Source organism: Polypterus senegalus, chromosome 6 (genome assembly GCF_016835505.1).
Source record: "Polypterus senegalus isolate Bchr_013 chromosome 6, ASM1683550v1, whole genome shotgun sequence".
NCBI lineage: Eukaryota > Metazoa > Chordata > Cladistia > Polypteriformes > Polypteridae > Polypterus > Polypterus senegalus.
Genome location: NC_053159.1, coordinates 68167022 through 68186729, shown reverse-complemented (window position 1 = coordinate 68186729; position 19708 = coordinate 68167022). Strand labels below are relative to the sequence as shown.

General features: G+C 37.0%; 1 protein-coding gene across 1 annotated transcript in view; it reads right to left on the bottom strand.

Annotated features, from left to right (window-relative positions):
- Positions 1-19094, bottom strand: part of LOC120530630 (thrombospondin-type laminin G domain and EAR repeat-containing protein-like) — a 178991-nt gene extending 159897 nt beyond the window's left edge. The window contains exon 1 of the mRNA XM_039755052.1: positions 18576-19094. Coding sequence (XP_039610986.1) covers positions 18576-18657 — 82 coding nt within the window. The 5' untranslated portion in view covers positions 18658-19094. The remainder of the gene's footprint in view (positions 1-18575) is intronic.
- Between the last annotated feature and the right edge of the window lie 614 nt (positions 19095-19708).

Genomic DNA, 19708 nt, shown 5'->3' with positions numbered 1-19708 from the left:
TGTCTGGATTTAGTTTTTTGTAATAATCAGAATAGAATTGAGGGTGTAGAGGTGATTGAACCACATAATACAATTCTTAGTGTTTTTGAAGAGTGAGGATGCAAAGACTAAAACTGTTGAGTTTAATGTTGGTTGGGCAAATTTTTAGCAGATATGACCAAGTCTAAAGAAGACAGACTGGGATAAGATTTTAAGTGTGGAGACAGTTGAGGAGCAATGGTACAGGTTTAAAAATGTTTTACATGTAATGCAGGACAGGAACATACTTGAATCTGGAATTAACAGGAAATTTAAAAAACTCAGCATTGGGTTAATAAAGAGTTAAAAAAGAAACTGCAAAGGAAAAAAAACAGATCTATAACACTAATAACTCCAATGTGAATCATAAGGCACATGAGAACACAAGAGCAACCTTAAAGAAGGATATTAAGGAGGCTAAAGACAGTTGGAGAGGAATATAGCAGAAAAGGAGAAAGACGACTCAGAGGGATCCTTTCAGTATTTTAGTAGTAAAAGAACAGTGAAGGAGGAGATGAAGTGTATCAGGAATAGTAAAGGGGAATTAAAACTAAGACATTGAAATAGCATAAACTTGCATTTTTCTGAGGTCTTCACTAGTGAGGAAGTGGATAACCTCCCAGCAGTAAATGGGACTACTAAGGAGGTACTGAAGAATTTGGAAATTGTAGATCGAGAAGTACTGCTCAGATTAAATAGGCTGAAATCAAGCAAATTACCAGATAATATTTACCCTCAAGTTCTTAAGGAGGCTAGAGAGTACATATTTAAACCCTTGGCACACATTTTTAAGAAGTCACTGCTCACTGGGCAGATTCTGAAGGAATGGAAAATGGCAAATACGATCCCATTATGTAAAAAGGGTGACTGGGCAGATCCAAGCAACTATAGGCCAGTAAGCTTAATGTGCATCACAGGAAAATTAATGGAAGGAATTATTAAGGATAAGATTGAGCAGCACATGGCAAAGTCAGGAAATTTTCTAAACACTCAGCATGGGTTCAGAAGAGGGATGTCATGTTTTACTAACTTGCTGGAATTCTATGAGGAGGCAACAAAAGGATACAATCAAAGTGGATCATATGATATTAATTATCTTGACTTATGTAACGCATTTGATAAGGTGTCACATGAGAGATTGGACATCAAATTAAAAGAAGTGGGAGTTCAGGGTGATGTTTTTAGATGATTGCAGAACTCGCTCAGACGCAGGAAGCAGAGGGTGATTGTGTGAGGAACATTATCAGAATTGGCTGAAGTTAACAGTGCTCCGGAGGAGTCAGTGCTAGGGCCGCTGCTATTTTTAAAATATATATATGATTTGGATAGGAATATAAATAACAAGCTAGTTAACTTTGCCGATAATACCAAGATAGGTGGATTGGCAGATAATTTGGAATCTGTTATATCATTACATAAGGACTTGGACAGCATACAGGCTTGGGCAGATTTGTGGCAGGTGAAATTCAATGTCAGTATGACATTGTAAATTGTTAAAAATAGGAAGTAAAAATATTAGGTTTGAATATGCTGTACAATGGGAGGTCTGGAAATCGAAAGTACACCTTATGAGAAGGATTTAAGAGTCATAGTGGGTTCAACACTATCAACTTTCAGGCAGTGTTCAGAAACCATTAACAAGACAAGCACAATGTAAGGTTATATAGCGCCTTGATGTGTGGAGTACAAGTCCAAGGAAGTTATGCTCAAGCTTTATAATGGACTGGTGATGCCTCATCTGGAGTACTGTGAAACTAGGCTCATTCCAGGGCTACAGGGTATGAATTATGAAGGAAAATTAAAAGAGCTGAGCCTTTTCAGTTTAGTCAAAATAAGATTAAGAGGTGACATGACTGAAGTGTTCAAAATTATGAAGGGAATTAGTACAGTGGATCAAAACTGTTATTTTAAAATGAGTTCACAGTTTGAGACTTGTTAAGGGTAAATTTCGCACAAACATCAGGAAATCTTTCTTTACACAGAGAACCATAGACCGGTGGAATAATCTACCAAGCAGCATGGTAGACAGTAAGACTTTAGGGACTTTCAAAACTAGACTTGATGTTTTTTTGAAGAATTAAGTGGATAGGAATGGCGAGCTTTGTTGGGCTGAATAGCCTGTTCTTTTCTAGATTGTTCTCATTTTCTAATCTTTATAAATTATAAACTGGCATACAAAGTGTTGGATAAGATTAAAGTCATTATACAAAGTTGACTTACACATACAGCACATTTCTACTAAGATTATCAAAAGAAATCTACAGAAAATTAAATTACACCAAAGATTAGGAGGATTCAGTAATGAATTTAAAAAAAAGAAAAGAAAAAATGTATAAAAAGAAGCAATGCAGATTGCTAATTTATTCCTCATGCAATATTTTTCCCTTTGGTCAAATACATATTCCATAAACTTGGCAAAGAGGCACTGTGGTTATTTGGACTTCATTTACAGCAAAATCACCTTTTGACAAATGAGTTAGCACATTTTGAACCATTTTGAATTATTTATAATCTATTGATTTGACGAAGTTAATAAAGAATCGCAACAAAAGTGTATCACCTAAAGCTGTTGTTGAAAAACAAAATGGCAAAAAACAAAACACCCAGGAGATGATGGATTGTTCTTGGAAGTGATACAGAAGAGTGGTCAAAAACCAGGCTAAAGCTGAATGCCAGAATGTCTATCATCAAAAGCTGTAGAAAATGATAGATATAATGATATCAGCAAGAAGAGTACAAAGACCTAAAATAATAGAATATTATCCTTTCCCTATTTAAAAAGCAGAGATAAAAAGCAAAATTACTAAAATAGATGAAGAACACGCCAGACTACCAAGTGAGACTCTACATAGGAGAAGGCAGGCTCTACATTCAGAATTAAACCTCTTGGCAACAAAAGAAACTGAACAACTAATCTATAAACCCAGACATCATTACAATGAACATGGAGAGAAAGCTAATAAGCTTTTAGCTCAACAAATTCACAAGCAAGAAGTGCGCAACGCAATCTCGGTAATCACCAACACGAACGGAGATAAAATCTCGACCACAAAAATATAATGCACACTTTCAGAGACTACTATAAATCCTTATATACTACTGAGTTTAAAGAAGACAATACACAATCTAATGCATTTCTGGATACATTACAGATACCACAAATTGACACTTTTAGTGCGGAGGAACTTGATAAACCTCTGGCATTATCAGAATTACTAGATGCTATAAAGTCACTCCAAGGTGGGAAAGCAGCAGGCCCTGATGGCTACCCTGCAGAATTTTACAAGAAATTCTCCGCTCAGCTAGCTCCCCTCCTATTAGCAACATTTACAGAAGCCAGAGATAACCAATCTCTTCCACAAACCTTTCGCCAAGCACTAATCACTGTTTTCCAAAACAAAATAATGACTTATTACAATGTGCATCATACAGACCAATTTCACTTCTGAATAACGCCGTTAAAATACTCTCTAAAATCATAGCTAGAAGGATGGAGAAAATGTTCCCCTCGGTAATATCACAAGACCAAACTGGATTTATTAGGGGCCGACACTTATCTTCAAATCTTCGCCTGTTTAATGTAATATACTCACCAACTAAATCAAACACCCCAGAAATATTATTATCATTGGATGCAGAAAAGCATTCACATGATTGAATGGAAATACCTTTTACTACATTGGAGAAGTTTGGGTTTGGCCCAACATTTGTGCATGGATTAAATTACTGTATACTAACCCAGAAGCTTCAGTTTGCATCAACAACATTTGCTCAGACTACTTTAAACTAGAACGTGGTACTAGACAAGGATGCTCCTTGTCACCGCTGCTGTTTGCGATTGCCATTGAACCACTGGCAATACATTGTCGAAATACTGATCAGATAAAGGGGATTAGCAGAGAAGGACTGGAACAGAAAATCTCATTATATGCAGATGATATGGTACTGTATATATCGGACCCAGAAAATTCTGTGCCTGCAGTCTTAGCAGCACTCACAGAATTTCAAAAGATCTCTGGTCTCAGAATTAATCTGAATAAAAGTGTACTCTTTCCTAGTGAATTCTCAAGCATATAATATTAGATTAGATACCCTACCTTTTATCATTGCAGAACAGTTTAAATACCTAGGGTAAACATCACAAGTAAACATAAAGCTCTTATCAACAAAATTTCGCGTCTGCATGGAAAAAATTAAACAAGACTTGCATAGATGGTCAACCCTTCATCTCACACTAGCTGGAAGAATTAACACTGTTAAGATGAATATTCTTCCTAGGCTCCTTTTTATTTCAAAACATCCAATATACATTAATAAATCATTCTTTAGCAATTAGATTCAACAATAACCTCATTTATTTGGAATTCAAAACATCCACGCATCAAAAGAGCGACCCTACAAAGACAAAAGGCAGAAGGCGGCATGGCTCTACCTAACTTCCAGTTTTATTACTGGGCAGCAAATATACAGGCATAAGAACCTGGACACAAATAGAAGAACATACACAGGCTTGGACCGCAATAGAAGTAAAATCCTGCAGTACTTCTTTGTATTCCTTGCTCTGTGCTCCAATAAACACACGCTATCGGCAATATACAAATAACCCAATTGTGCTCCACTCACTTAGAATCTGGAACCAATGTAGAAAGCATTTTAAGACGGAGAAGCTTCTATCTGTGGCACCTCTGCAAGAGAACCACCTCTTTCAACCTTCACAAACATATGCAGTTTTAATATCTGGAAAAATTTGGAATTAACTTGCTTAGAGATCTTTATATAGACAACGTCTTTGCATCCTATGAACAATTACATTCCAAATTTAACATTCCAGCTACACATTTCTTTCACTATCTTCAAATCAGGAACTTTGTTAAACAGAACCTTCCAGATTTTCCTCATCTTGCACCCTCATCCATGCTGGAAAAATATTGCTCAATCTCAAGGATTAGACTCCATCTCTACAATATATAAAATCATTTTACAATCCCTCCTTTCAAAGATCCAAGAGGACACTGGGAAAAAGATCTCTCAAATAATATATCAGAAAATGAGTGGAAAGTAGCAATGCAGAGAATTCACTCGCGCTCCATATGCGCAAAGCATACAATTATACAACTCAAAATTATATATTAAGCACATCTGTCTCGACTAAAACTCTCCAAAATGTTTCAAGGGCATGATCCAACCTGCGAACGTTGCAACCAAGTCCCAGCCTCACTGGGTCACATGTTCTGGGCCTGCACCAAATTAACATTATTCTGGACAAAATTTTTAATTACCTTCAGACAGCCTTGGACTCACAATCCCTCCTAACCCATTAACAGCTGTGTTTGGGGTTCTTCCAGAGGGGTTTAAAGTGGAGAAAGACAAATAAATTGTGATTGCATTCACTACACTTTTGGCACGCAGACTTATTCTGATAAACTGGAAAAACCCAAACCCTCCTCAGTGAGAAACCGATGTGTTATACTATTTGAAATTGGAAAAAATCAAATACTCAGTTAGAGGATCCGTACAGACTTTTTTCAAAACGTGGCAGGATCTAATCAGTAATATTTTAAAATAAGCTCATAAAGCACAGAGAATTTAATAATTTAGGTATGTTTACAAGCCTTAAATTTCACGCCGTTTGGCTAGCTCTCTCTCTCAGTGGTGGGGATCGATCTGTTCTTAACTCAATTTTTCTTTTTGTAAAAACTTGATTGCTTTGTATGGATTGCAATAAAATTAATAAAAAGAAAAAAAAATCTTAAGGATTCTTTTCAAAGTTAACCCAAAAGCTAGCATACCAGAGCTACTATGCCATTATCTTTTACAATGATGGCACAATGACGCTGAGCCACACCAACATAACTGGCGATGAGAATCATTGTCTTAAATAGTACGGCAGTCTCCACAAAACAAGAATCTCAAAATACTGATGCCTCTTAAAAAACAAACATGAAATCATGCCACAATAACATTCTAAAATTAATGATCTTTTGTGAAAAATGACAAAAATAAAACAACTCTGTAGAATTCATAGTGACACCCTTAGAATATGAACACCTATTTCGGCTAACAGAAAACAGTAAGTTAAAGAGGACTGAAAGTAATGCAACATATTTCATGACATTTAGTCAGCAGTAGTCATTGTGGAAATAAAATTCCTTCAGCTAAAAGCAGCTTGCACTTGTGGAATGAGCCAATATGCAGGAGCTCTAGGAGGAAGTAACAAAAGTTTACAGTAAAAGAGCAGCATATCATGTTTATTTTAACAAGCCATAAGTTCCTTTCTTCCATCAGAATTTAAAATAAAAAAACATATGTTTAAATATGTATTTACAGTAATATACTGTAAATCACTATATAAATCTCATAATCTTTCTATATATACTGTAAGTACTTCAAAACTATTGTGATGGAAACAGGCTAACCCAATCCAATCCCATGCAACTTGGCCACCGTATTCGCCTAGATTGTCCAATATAACCAAGTCAAGATCTGAAGGTCCCTAAACTCATGCCCAACAGGCCAATACTGGGTCATTTCTTCCATGTGTCTATGATTCTATGCATGAAGAAAAACTTCCTAACATTTATGTGAAAGCTGCCCTTACAAAGTTTTAAACTGTTTCCCCATGTTCTTGTTGAGCTCATTTTAAAGTAACAGTTGGGATTCATGATACTGATTCGCTTCATCAAATAAAAAACAAAAAACTACAATCATGTTGCCTGTTAATCGAGGTTTGCTTAAATTTAAATGATTCAACTCCTTCAATCTCTCCTCATGTGTCTTAGTCCTTAGTCTAGTCACTCTTCCCTGAACTTTCTTTAGTGCTGTTATGTCTTTTTTGTAATATGGAGACCAAAACTGCACACAGTACTCCAGGTGAGGCTTCACTAAGGTGTGACATAAGCATGATCTCCCTTATCTTGTCTTCTTGAGTGCTTCTGTACATTGCTTGGATGTAGACAGTGCAGACAGACTATGACTCTTTGGTCCTTCTCATAAGGGGGATTTTAAAGTAACAGACCTCTTATTGTGTATTCAAATGTAACGCTTCCTACATGTAATACTTTACATTTTCATCTGACTCAAATCTGCCCAGGCCCGTGGCCCCTCCATAACAATTCAGCTAATTCTGCATTCTCTGTCCTTCCACATGTAAACTTAACCAGCTTAGTGATCAGATTCTTGTCCAGATCATTTGCGTATATTAAAAAGAGCAGTAAACCCAGGCCTGATCCCCAAGGGACAAAACTTCTAACATCACCTAGTTCTTACAAAGTTCCCCTCGCTGTAACCCTTTGCTTCCTGTGTTTGACGTACGTCTGCCCTGAATTCCAACTCAATTTTTCAATTTGACCACTAATGTTTGATGTGGTACCTTATCAAAAGCCTTGTTAAAAATTAAAAATAAACAATATCATATATTGCTCTTTTACTGTATGCTTTTATTGCTTCCTCCAAGAGCTCCAGGATATTAGTGAAACATGACCTTTCCTGTCTGAACCCATGTTGATAATTGGCTAATACATCTACTGTATACTAGACATGTGCTGCTCAATCATTTCCTTAATAATTCCTTCCATTAGTTTACCTGTGATGTATTTTAAGCTTACTAAATTGTAGTTACTTGGATGAGTCTAATCACCCTTTTCATACAAATGGATGATATTTGCTAGCTTCCAGGAATGCCCCCAGTTTGCAGAGATTTTTAAAAAGTATGAATTAAGAGTCTGTATATTTTCAGTACTCACTAAGTTCCTTAAACCCTCAGGATACATTTTAACTGGTCCTGGTGATTTCCAAATCACTAAATAGTCTCTGTTACTTTAGGGAGGTTATGCCCTTCTTTACAAGTATAAACTTCAGTAACATCCAAGTTCAAATCATTTTCTGCTGCACAGTCTGTAAATTCTTGCTTGCTTTTATCGTTTATAAAACTCTTCACCTCCTCCTTGACAGTTCTTTAACTACTAAAATATAGAAAGAATGTTTTTGAGTCATTTTTTGTCTTTTCTGCAATATTTGTCTCCAATTGCCTTTTAGCCTTCCTATTATCCTTTAAACCATTGCACTCATATTCTCATATGCAGTACATTTAATGCTGGAGTTATCAGACTTATATACCTTGTACAGCTGTTTTTCTTTTAAAACTACTGTTTTAGCTCCTTATTTATTCACAGTAGATAGATAGATAGATAGATAGATAGATAGATAGATAGATAGATAGATAGATAGATAGATAGATAGATAGATAGATCTTTATTTGTCCAAATGGGGAAATTTGGCTTTCTCCAGAAGCTTTTTAAATAAATAAATACATAAATATGTTTATGCACACACTGTGGTCTGAACACACAACAGAATGACTGAAAAGCAAGAAAATTAAAAAGAAAGAAAACCTCTGACTTTGCTGTCACAGTCACAGTGAGGCATTATGCAATGGAGTTCCCTTTAATTTATTACTGAAATTTAAAAAGGATTTAAAAAATTAACAGGGTCCCACAAATATCAATTTGAATAGAAATATAACTATAAAAAAGATAAGAATGTCCCGCAGAAAATGTTCTTGTAATAAAAAGCACCTGGGAATGAGCTTTGGACCACACAATTAAGGCCTCGCCACAAACTAGCTCCACACGCAACCTAAGCAGTCGAACTAAAGTAAAGTGTCTGTTGCCCAGCTAAGTGGCATCTGTGTTACCTGTGAGGCAAACATGTACAAACAAATAACTTAAGTTGGTTAAAATGGTTGGGTCAGGGCAGCAACTGACCGTGGAGTGTGTCACTGATATTTTTTATATCGGGTCACCCTAATGGATTGGTAACAGTCAAAGAGGGGTCAGATTTGCATATGATAGATTGAAGGTGGCACGGTGACTGGTATTACTGCCCCATATCTCCAAAGTCCTAGCTTTGAATCCCAGTCTGGGTACTGGCTGTGTTTAATGTGGATGACCTCCCTGCGGCTGAGTGAATTTTATCTCAATTCTTCTGTTTTTTTGTCTCACATCCTAAAGACATGCAAGATACTGTAAGTAGATTGATGATGCTAATTTGGTCTGAAAACAGATAGATAAATTTGGTAGTAGAGAATGCCTGAAAAAGTAAATCCATATCTATTTTATATAATAGTGTTTGCTTAAGTTTCTATGGGTGCTTTAAAACAACTGTCACTGCATTTGTACATCCCTGTTAATCTACTCTGCTAATTGTTGAGTTTTCCCTTTTCATATTTTTTTCAAATTTCAAGTGTCAGATCCCCATTACCCATGGTTCTGTTTTTTTTCCACCGTTGTTTGTTGAGGTTAAAGAAACCCAGAAGAGATGACATGGTACAACTTTACACTAACTTTTAAGTATCTGCATTTCCAACATTTAAGAAGAAAGCTTTGAAACTCACCTATTTTGAAGTGATGCCAGATATTGATGGCTTTCTTTTCTTTTTTTTCTTTAAAAACAAAACTTCATTGTCTCTTTATCATTTCTTAAAAGTCACTGTTTCATGTGGCTTTTACAGTCGTTCACCGATCATTCATGATTACATTTAAATAGCTTATCTAATCTATTGTGTGTTAGACTTCCACATGGAAAAGTGTTTAATATGCCCCCACAGAGGATGTGAACAGAACTTTAATGTTAATTTTGTTTAACTTTATGAAGCTAAGAGAATAATTTTCCATACTGTAAAACTTAAAACGTGATGAAAAAATGTACTCCTTCCTTCATTCAAAATGTTTTATTGTTCCAATGTCACTGTCTTCAGCATTAAAACTATTGAAGTCTGAATTCATAGGAGATCCCATAATTGTACTGTCAGTCCACTATCACTCCGTTCTTATTGCACAAAGTGATTGTGTCACCAAGCGAGGGCAACTGGTACATCTTGGTTTTCTTTTACCTCAGGGTGGAGACCTTGATTATCTTGCACCTTGCAGGCTGTCCACAGGTTGGTGAAGACAAACCCGTCTCTTTGTAATTACGGGGTTGCCCTTTAATGGCCTCATTTAACATTTTATGTTGTGTCGTTTGGAGTAGTAAATAATGCTGAGCACACTTTTACATGAAGGATCCATTTAGACTTTTGTATATATCCACGCATAAAGATCAGCATTAAATTTCTGAGACTCCAAATGCCCTGCACTTTCAACCTCACTGATCGGAGATTATGCAATGGAGCCTCTAATAAAATTTCTCAATCGAAAGGAGTTAAATAGCTCAGCCTTTTAGATGTGACAATTTGACTGATACCTCTCTCTGAGCTCAAAAGTCTCATTTTATACCCTAACCAGGTGTTCTTTGGGGTTAACATCAGGTGAGAAGGATTTTGCATTCATTTTGAAGGACAAATGTGAGCACAGCAACTATGTGTGACCAGGCATTGTACTACAGGAGGTGTGAGCAAAAAACCTTTGATGGTTTGCCTTGCATGGAGCTTCTCCTTCACCATCCTGTCACCATTAGGGTTGCTGTGTCTATCAGCATTTCAACAGCATTATTGGGGGGATGATCTGAAATGATCTCTCATGTGGACTAGTCTGAAGTATGTTGTTTCTCCTAGGTGTGGGTTCCCAAGGAAGTTCAGATCATTTGTTCAGCCAATGTACTGAAGCCTTGCCTGTAGTTAGGACACAGTGGAGCATCTTTATCAATAGTGTGTGGCAGCATGCCAGTGGACCTGTACTTTACTTCTGGTGACATTTAACTCATGATGGAAGGCACAGAAAAGCGATAAAGCATCACCTTTGTATTGTTGTTTTGTCATCTTTCCATTAAGGCTTTTGTAAAGGTGACTTGAATGGGCCTTGTTCTACTTGGACATTCATTGGGTAAAAATGCACTTCAGGAGATTTTGTGTGTTTGAAAGTGGTGATGCCTCATTGCACAAACTGTACTGCTGGTCAGAGGGCTTCAAAAAATTACCAATTGTTGTAAAAGTACACAAGCTATAGCATTAGTTTTGTTATTCAGCAAAATATTGTGTTTCGTGTGTCCTTAAGTATAAAGCATGCAGCAAAAGAGTTGCAATGTTATTTATTATGGATGGTTTACACTTTCTTACAAACGTAAGTAAGAAGGATACTAGGATAGATAGATAACCCAAAAGTCGCATATCTCACACTAATGAAAGTGCTTGTTTCTCAAATGCTAGAAGTCTTTATCCAGCTGGGGCGCATCTGTCTTTCAGATCCTTGTGGAAGGTTCTCATGAGAGGTGAGCGGCTCTGAAGGAAACACATTTGAATTTGATTATCTCCAAAAGACAGAAACGGAGTCAGGTTTTGCTAATAATTTAACTGACGTCAAAAGACAGGAAAACTAATTCTACAACTTTAAGAGTCAAGTTTGTTTGGAAAAGAACTGTTTATTAATTTTTATTAGTGCAACTCAGAGGTCAAAAAGCAACAGTATAGACAAGCAGTTGCACCACAGCTTTGATCTTGTATATTGTGCGACAGCGTTGAGCTATAGAAATACATATTATACAAAAAAGAAAAGGTTGTGTGCAGGTTGTAACATACAAACTAACTGTGGGCTGGCTCTTTGTTTCAGTAGTTCTATAGAATATTATGTACACCTCTTCAAAGAGAGGGAGCAGTGACTCATGTTTAAATGTTTATATCCCGAGGCACAAAAAAACAATGGCATTCAGCTCCACTCTTTCATTTTCAAACGTTAATTCAGCTTCACGGACATTAAGAGATAACAGGTATTGGGTTCATTCTTTTATAAAGGTTTGACAAATCCCCTGACATTTTGTCTTCAAAATGTAAAATAAAAAGCCCATTTCTATTCTGCACCTGCTCTGAGAGGCAGGCGTGTAACATTTTTGACTGCATTGGTGTTATTATGCTTTACTGGTGCCAAACTGCCTTAACTCTGCCTCATTTACTGCCACTTATTGCACATCAGAATTTAGCTACAAGAGCCCCAATGAGAGAATTAACGACCTAAGAAACTGAAAGGGCGAGTAAAAGGTTTATTACATACATGCAGGTTTAATATACATGTACGGTATACTGCACGGTGCTTTTTGCCCCATTCTCACTTGATCAAAATGTTACATGTGTGCAGCCTACTGAGACCACCAAATATGAAAATATGGGGTGCATCCATTTTCCAAATTTGCTAATAACATCAAAGAGCTATAGGGAGATTGAGCTCATATCAGCCACATTAGACAAAAGGTTGGAAACAAAATTGCATGCAATGCTAACTTTAATATATAGTAATTATGTAGGGCACCATTTAAACAGATATAATGACCATATTTAAATTGGCAAATTTATAAGTGATTTCAGTATTATATTACATTTTACATATTATCCACATACAGTGCATCCGGAAAGTATTCACAGCGCATCACTTTTTCCACATTTTGTTATGTTACAGCCTTATTCCAAAATGGATTAAATTCATCTTTTTCCTCAGAATTCTACACACAACACCCTGTAATTACATGTCAAAAGTTTACTTGAGGTTCTGGCAAATTTATTAAAAATAAAAAAACTGAGAAATCACATGTACATAAGTATTCACAGTCTTTGCTCAATAATTTGTCGATGCACCTTTGGCAGCATTTACAGCCTCAAGTCTTTTTGAATATGATGACACAAGCTTGGCACACCTATCCTTGGCCAGTTTTGCCCATTCCTCTTTGCAGCACCTCTCAAGCTCCATCAGGCTGGATGGGAAGCGTCGGTGCACAGCCATTTTAAGATCTCTCCAGAGATGTTCAATGTTCAAACTGATTTCTTAGTTTTTTTATTTTTAATAAATTTTCAAAAACCTCAAGTAAACCTTTTTTCACGCTGTCATTATGGGGTGTTGTGTGTAGAATTCTGAGGAAAAAAATGAATTTAATCCATTTTGGAATAAGGCTGTAACATAACAAAATGTGGAAAAAGTGATGCGCTCTGAATACTTTTCGGATGCACTGTATATTGTTTAAGATTTGCACACCATAATATAGGCATGCATGCTGTGTATTTATAGTGTGAACCTCATAATTCATATTCAAATCACCACTAGTATTTATAGTATTTGTGTATAGTTTATAGTATGCAAATTTACAGTATAATGTAAACCTTATAATTCATATTAAAATCATCAATAGTAAAAGCCAACTTATTTTTGATGAAAGCTGATAAATCAGTATAGCACCATGTACAAACACACATCATAAATCAAACCAAAGATGTGTTCTTTTCTTCCTTACTTTCCAGATTCAATGAGAAATTGTTTCTTTGTCTTTCATTTAAATACGCTAGAGTTTTAAATGCAGAATTTACATAAAAAACAATTGGATTCTGAAGAATTTAGTCCAGCTTCATTCACCCTAAAAATTGGCTTGGTCTGAAGGAAAGTATAAAGAAGGAGAAAAAGATTTTTGTCCAGCTTTTGCTCGGACTGTTATATGTATTTTTAGAATTTGGTGATATTTGAACAAACTGGAAAACATTTCCAGAATTAATGTGTCATATTCTGGAGAGTCCAAACTGACCTCTGAAACATGGATGTGTGAGTGTGTGGGCCTCTGTCACCATAGAATGGAAAAAGCAGGTGCAGAAAAAAAACATGGGGAGGTGGATCGACACTTTGGAGAGAAATTTCACAAGATGATTACATGATTACTCTTATACAAAAGCAAATTCATTCTGCCCGCAGTATTATTCTCTGTGTATATTTTATGCAGTGTTCCATCTGAAGCGGGAAGTCAGAATTTTAGAGTTCCTAGTCAGAATTTCCAACTGGAACACCCCTTAATTGATTTCCAACTCAGAGCTGATCTTGTCAAGTCTGAGTTTGTTCATCTTCAGATTATGACATTAATTCAAAATGGCAACATACACCATGGACATTAGTGAAAGCTGTAGTGTTACACTGTTTAATAGTACTTCTGTGTATTTATGTCTTATTAAATCAGTCTTACACGCAGCACTGTCCAATGTCCATCTGTGACCCTGTTGCAATGGTGCTGGGATATGGAACATACCGCATAATATGTTGTAATCAATTGCTATTTATTTTATTTGAGCAAGTACAACAAAGTTTTTCCTGGTTTCGTCCATATTGGTTAACTGAATGTCTTACTGGAATGAAGTCAACTCGGGAGTGACATCATTCCCAGCTCTGACATCTGACTTCAGAGGTAAATGGAATGCAGCATCATTGTTTTGGCAGTTCACTCAGCAAAATTGCTGGAGTGAGTTGAACAATGTTACTGCCATATGTCCATACAGATGCTGCTTTCATTTCCTCATTTAGTAAACTTTTTCCAACAAGAAGGTCCTGGGTGATGGTTCAAATAGTTGGCTGACTATCATGTTCCCTGTAAGACTTGACAGATGTCAAGCACACAGGAACTCAAGAAGTATTGAAAAGCATTGTAAACACCAAGAATACAGTGAAATTAGACTTTTATTTTGGGGTGGTCATGCTCTCTATTGGAAACATCCTATCTCTCTTGAGCCAATCAGAGTGAATGCAATATAGTGAAATAATCAGAGTAAGCATTAATTTGCCACTGTTATGTAACTTCGGTTATCTCTAAATATAGCTCTCTGTCTTTTCTTTGTGACCATTGTATCCCATGTAATGGATAAGCTTCCTCCTGCCTGTATCCTGACTCAAAGAGGTCCTGTTTGAGAAGAAGATTTCTTTCTTTAATATATTTCCAAAGTAATTTCTACAACAGTTGCTGTTATGGATATTTTGTCTCATTTTTGACCTTGATGTGGCACTAGACGCAGAATTTCCACAATGAAATTCTAGCACTGGACCTGTTAACACTTCCTGCTGGACACACAGACACCTGTAAGTTGGAATCTACTTTGATCTGATGGTGGTGTCTCCCCTCTTTCAACCAAAGTGTAAATGTGAACTTATTAAACTGTATGAAGTTAAAAAGTGAGGTGGTCTTCATTTCCAATAACACTGCACATTTCATACAAGTATTGTGAAATTAGATGAAAATGTTTCAATCATCTCACTGACAATCTGGTAACATTTTAGAGTGCTATGCTGCATCTGAAAGGGAGAAACAAAATAGAAAATTAAGGAAAAATATAATTACTTTTAGAAAGAGTAACTTTTTAACTTGTGTGAGAGTACAGTATGTATGCTAGCTCACAAAGGCAAATCTTTGGAGAAGAGAGCTGCCTGAGGCCCATATTCATAAAGACCACAGGTCCATTAAAAAAAACTTTTCACAAGAAGAGGTCAAATATCCATCCATACATGACAAATCAATCCTTAGTCCTTAATATGCATCAAGCTATTAGGATTTAAAGGTCCTTTGGGGCTTTCTAATGCTGTACTACTTCATAACTTATTCCGTGCATGTACACCTGTGTGTGAGGAAAGATTTGTGAAACTTTTATCAAAGTATATCCTTCACTTGCCTCTGTATCTGTGCCCCACCTAATAACACCCTACTAAAATTTGTAACACTTCCATTATGTCACTTCATAATTTTTGCTTGCTTACGCTTAAAATATTCAGCCTATAGGAATCTGATTAGTAACTCTTTCCTAGTCATCTTCTAACTCTAACATGTCATTCTTGCAACCCAGAGAGAAAACTGCATACATCTTCTAACTGTGGTCTCAGAAGACTTCTTTATAAGTATAACCTACCCCTTGACTGGTGTTTCACCCAGCTACCTACAGATCCAGTAAAGTTCTTTAACCTCCATTGTGTAATCATCATAAAAATCTCTTTTCCATATACTGTATATACTACATTTTACATTTGTCACCATCAGGCACCTTTGCCTAATCTGGCCAGTCACATTTTCCCGACTTCAAGTCTAAATACTGTACTGTCTCAGTCCACCTGTGGGGCTTCAGTTGAGGTGTCCATTCCGAAGCCATTTGCAGATTTAAGCCAACTTGCCAGCCAGATTCTTCTTTTTTTCATTGGAAACCTTGCAGGCAGCGCATTAGTAGCTACGTTCTGGGCTTATTATGTGGGCGTGAATCAGAGTCGGTAGGATTCAAAGCAGCCTGCGCTACTCATAATCTCTTTATGACACATATAGAAGTGTGACCTAACTGATAGACTTTGTTCAGAAATAAAAATAATACTGGCTTGCAGTCTTCCACTGTCTCTTTTAAAGCTGGTCCTTAGTTGCGTGTTTCAGCTTGCCACCTTACAGGGAGAAATAAGTAGATGCTGCTTGTATTTTGACTAACTTGTATTTGACTGGTTTCCTGTGCGGTTCAAAAACGAAGACATCTGGATCATGATTGAGGCTGACTGCTTTAAGTCAGCTGAGAAAAATGTCAGTCTCTTGGCATACGGTAGATTGACAGGCTGTATAAATATGACTTAGTGTATCTGTGGCTCTTATGTTAAGGAGCCAGCTATCTAATTAAGGTTATAAGGCGGCAGCAAGCCAAAGCCTTGTAAAGCATAAGCCAGGAATTCTGGATGGGACACAAAATTTTGAGTCACACAGGGCAATTGGAGCATCATTTTGAAAAACAGGTTAAGTGACCTGAGTGGAATATTAATCAAAAATACAGGAAAATAACATAGCTTCTACAGTAAGTTGCCTGTAAAGGCTTGTCTAAACCAATAAAAAAAGAAATATAAGCAACAAATGATGAAGTCCATCACAATTAAAGGCAAATCAAAACAGAAAGCGATAAAAAATCCCTTGTGCTGGCAATATCTCAGTCCACAATAAATAGCATCACTGGCGGAATTTTCCTCTTTAAAAACTTCCTTTTCATATGCCTGCTTTACTAACTTAAATTTAGAGAGAAATTACTTGACTTTTGACAACACACTCATCATTTGTTAGAACAGTATTTATTTTTATTTAAATTTTTGTTCATTTGGCCAAAAATTTAGACTATTTCTGCGAGGTCAATTAATCAAATGTGTTCACATAAAAATTAAAATATTTAAAGAAAATAATTAACATTTTTATTTAAGCAACTGAAGTGTATTTTTATGCTGTGTGGTCAGCCAATTTATTTTTAAGCAAGTCTTGGAAAAGGAGGCATCTGTGTAAAATAGATGTCAAGCTACAAGCAGTGTGGTGTGGCGGTTAAGGCTCTGTACTGCCATTCCTGAGGTGGTGAATTCAAATCTCACCGCTGATACCATTAGAAGGTAATTCTCCTGCCTGGGCTCCAATTGGAAAAGCAAAAGAATGATTTATTATGATATTCAATGATTTTAATATTCAATTAGATGGGTTGGAAAAGATTAATAGATTTACTCTTCCTTTCTTTTTAAACTAAAAATTACTGACCCAGAGTGGCGCAAATCCAGAGTCCTGTCAGTGTGGAGTTTGTATGTTCTCCTTTTGTCTCTGTGGGCTTTTGTCCAGGTACCACAATTTTCTCTCACTTCCCAAAGAGGTGCACTTGCCCCATTTGGATGTGTGCCCTTTGATCGCCTGGACTGGTTGGTTTCCATCTTATTCTTTTGTTGCTGCTGCTCTCGAGAGAAGCTCTGCCTCCCAATACTCAGATGTGTGAAAATGAGAAGGTAATAATCTGCATGAGCGCACTGGTGCAGTGCTTAGCAGAGCTGCAGGGATCTCAAGTTTTCACCCATTAAGATTGCTTTGTTTTCTCTAAGCATTCCATTTTGCTCACTTGTCCCAATGACAGGTATGTCAAGTTATTTTGCAAATCAGAATTTTTTCTGTGAAACTGCGAAGATGTGTGCATTGAAAGGCCCTGACATCCCAAAAGGTTGGAGTGGCAGCTCAAAATCACACTGTGGTGGACTAAAGAAGTTTGAACAAATGAAAGGATAAGATGGTGACCATATATAGAGTATCTACAAATTAGAATTTAATTCAATTGTGTGTCTATCAGGACTAGATAAGACAAACTGTCCTGTCTATATCCTGTACAATTTTTTCTCACACAGTTGTTGAATGAAAGAAGACTTTCTCAAATTACATTTTCTTCAGTGCTCAGATTCCTTTGTTTGACAGAATGAAGTGTGGAAAAACTAGCTTATGATACATGTCCTGAAGGCTATTTAAAATCACGTTTTCCATGTGTTTAATAGATTAGTCACTATACTAGTCATTTCATTATTTGTGGTGTGGCACAGTGGGTCAATGGTTGACACCACTGCTTCACAATCTTTTGGTCATTGTTTTGGTCACTGCCTGTGTGTAGTTTGCATGTTCTCCACATGTATGTTTGGATTTATTTTGGGGTGTTGCTGTGTTCTTTCCCCTTCCCAAAAACCTAGATGGAGAATGACACCCTGTCCGGAGTTGGATTCTGCTTTTCATCAGCAAGCTAAAATTGAATTGTGTTCAAAATGTCTCCATGCGTGCAGATTAGGCACTGAATGCTGCTGCTTTAAAGAATAGAACAACTTTGAGTTTAAAGATAAAGAGATATTTTCTACATTCTTTTTTTCTGTCATTTGTTGCAGTGTCTTGACAATGCTACTATAATTTATGTACCTACACAACACCCCACTAGGACACCACTACACTTCCCTTAACTGTCAACCCCACGTCTGGTTATCTGCTCATTTTCAGCACTGGTTGAAACAGCCCACTGCTGTCCTTTTCATCCCACTCACCTGTGCAAGGCTTCCATCCTCTGGCCAGGCAGCTAGTGATTCCATAGTCCAGGAGCACAAATGCCAGCAGCAGGGCAGACATCAGGGGTGTTTCTTAGAGAGCTCCATCCACAGAAGCCCAGGCACTTCTCCCAAGCAGAGGCCAGCAAAAGCTGGAAGAATACAAAAGGAGCCCACTGCCGTCTGGCATAGTATGTCAGCCAGATTCTCTTGTAGCTCCTTAAGTCATTTTACCACAAAGCCAAATGTGGGGTTTGCCACAATGGTCACTTTTCCATTAGGACAATAAGGATTGAGTCATTGAGCCAAAAGAGTGTTCTTTAATGTTTTGCCCAGATGTTCAAGCCTTCCAGTTTCTTTTTCTCTTATCTTGTCCTCCTTCCTCCCACCTGCGCCTGCTGTCACCCTCACTTGCTGTTCATTTGCTTTTCACTCAGGCTCAAAAGGAGGAGGGTGTGACACGTGACAGCTGACAAAAGGTCCCAGTGCAGAGAGCGTCTGACTCGAGCCCATACACGACTGCAGCTACCTGCCGAACAGAGGAAGAACATAAGCGTCAGAGGCAGACATTTAAATGAGAGTCAGTCAGCTGTCAGGGGGTGGGGCCGCATGAGTTTCACAAGTGAGGGGCTCTTTTTTTATGTCGTTTTTCAAAGCCTTCCTTTACATTTCAAAGCTCAGAAGGAATTCCCCTGACTATAAAAAAAAAGAAGGCAGGACTTGATGTAAATTCCCAGTAGGAAACCTGAAGCAAAACTCTCACGTGAAGCACCTTGCCTGGGCACTGGTTGGATTTTTTTACTGTCTTCACATTAAAAATATTAGGAATTATACAATTAGAATATTTGTCTCTCATTTGCTTCATTTGACTTTCTGAGTTTCTTCAGTTCATTTCTATGCTTCATCTTAATATAGAAATACAACATTTTCAGGAAAAATGAATAAATTATTATTTGCATTGTGATTGGTTTGTGTTGTAGTGGTCATTTTGTTGAGATGGAACTGTAAGTGGAGAGACATTTCCACAGCTTTTTCCCCAGCATTGAACCCAGTCCATTCATATTATTCTAGGCTTATGGGGTGTATCTAAAGGGGGAATTAGACAGAGGATAGGAGTCTTTGTTTAATGGCGA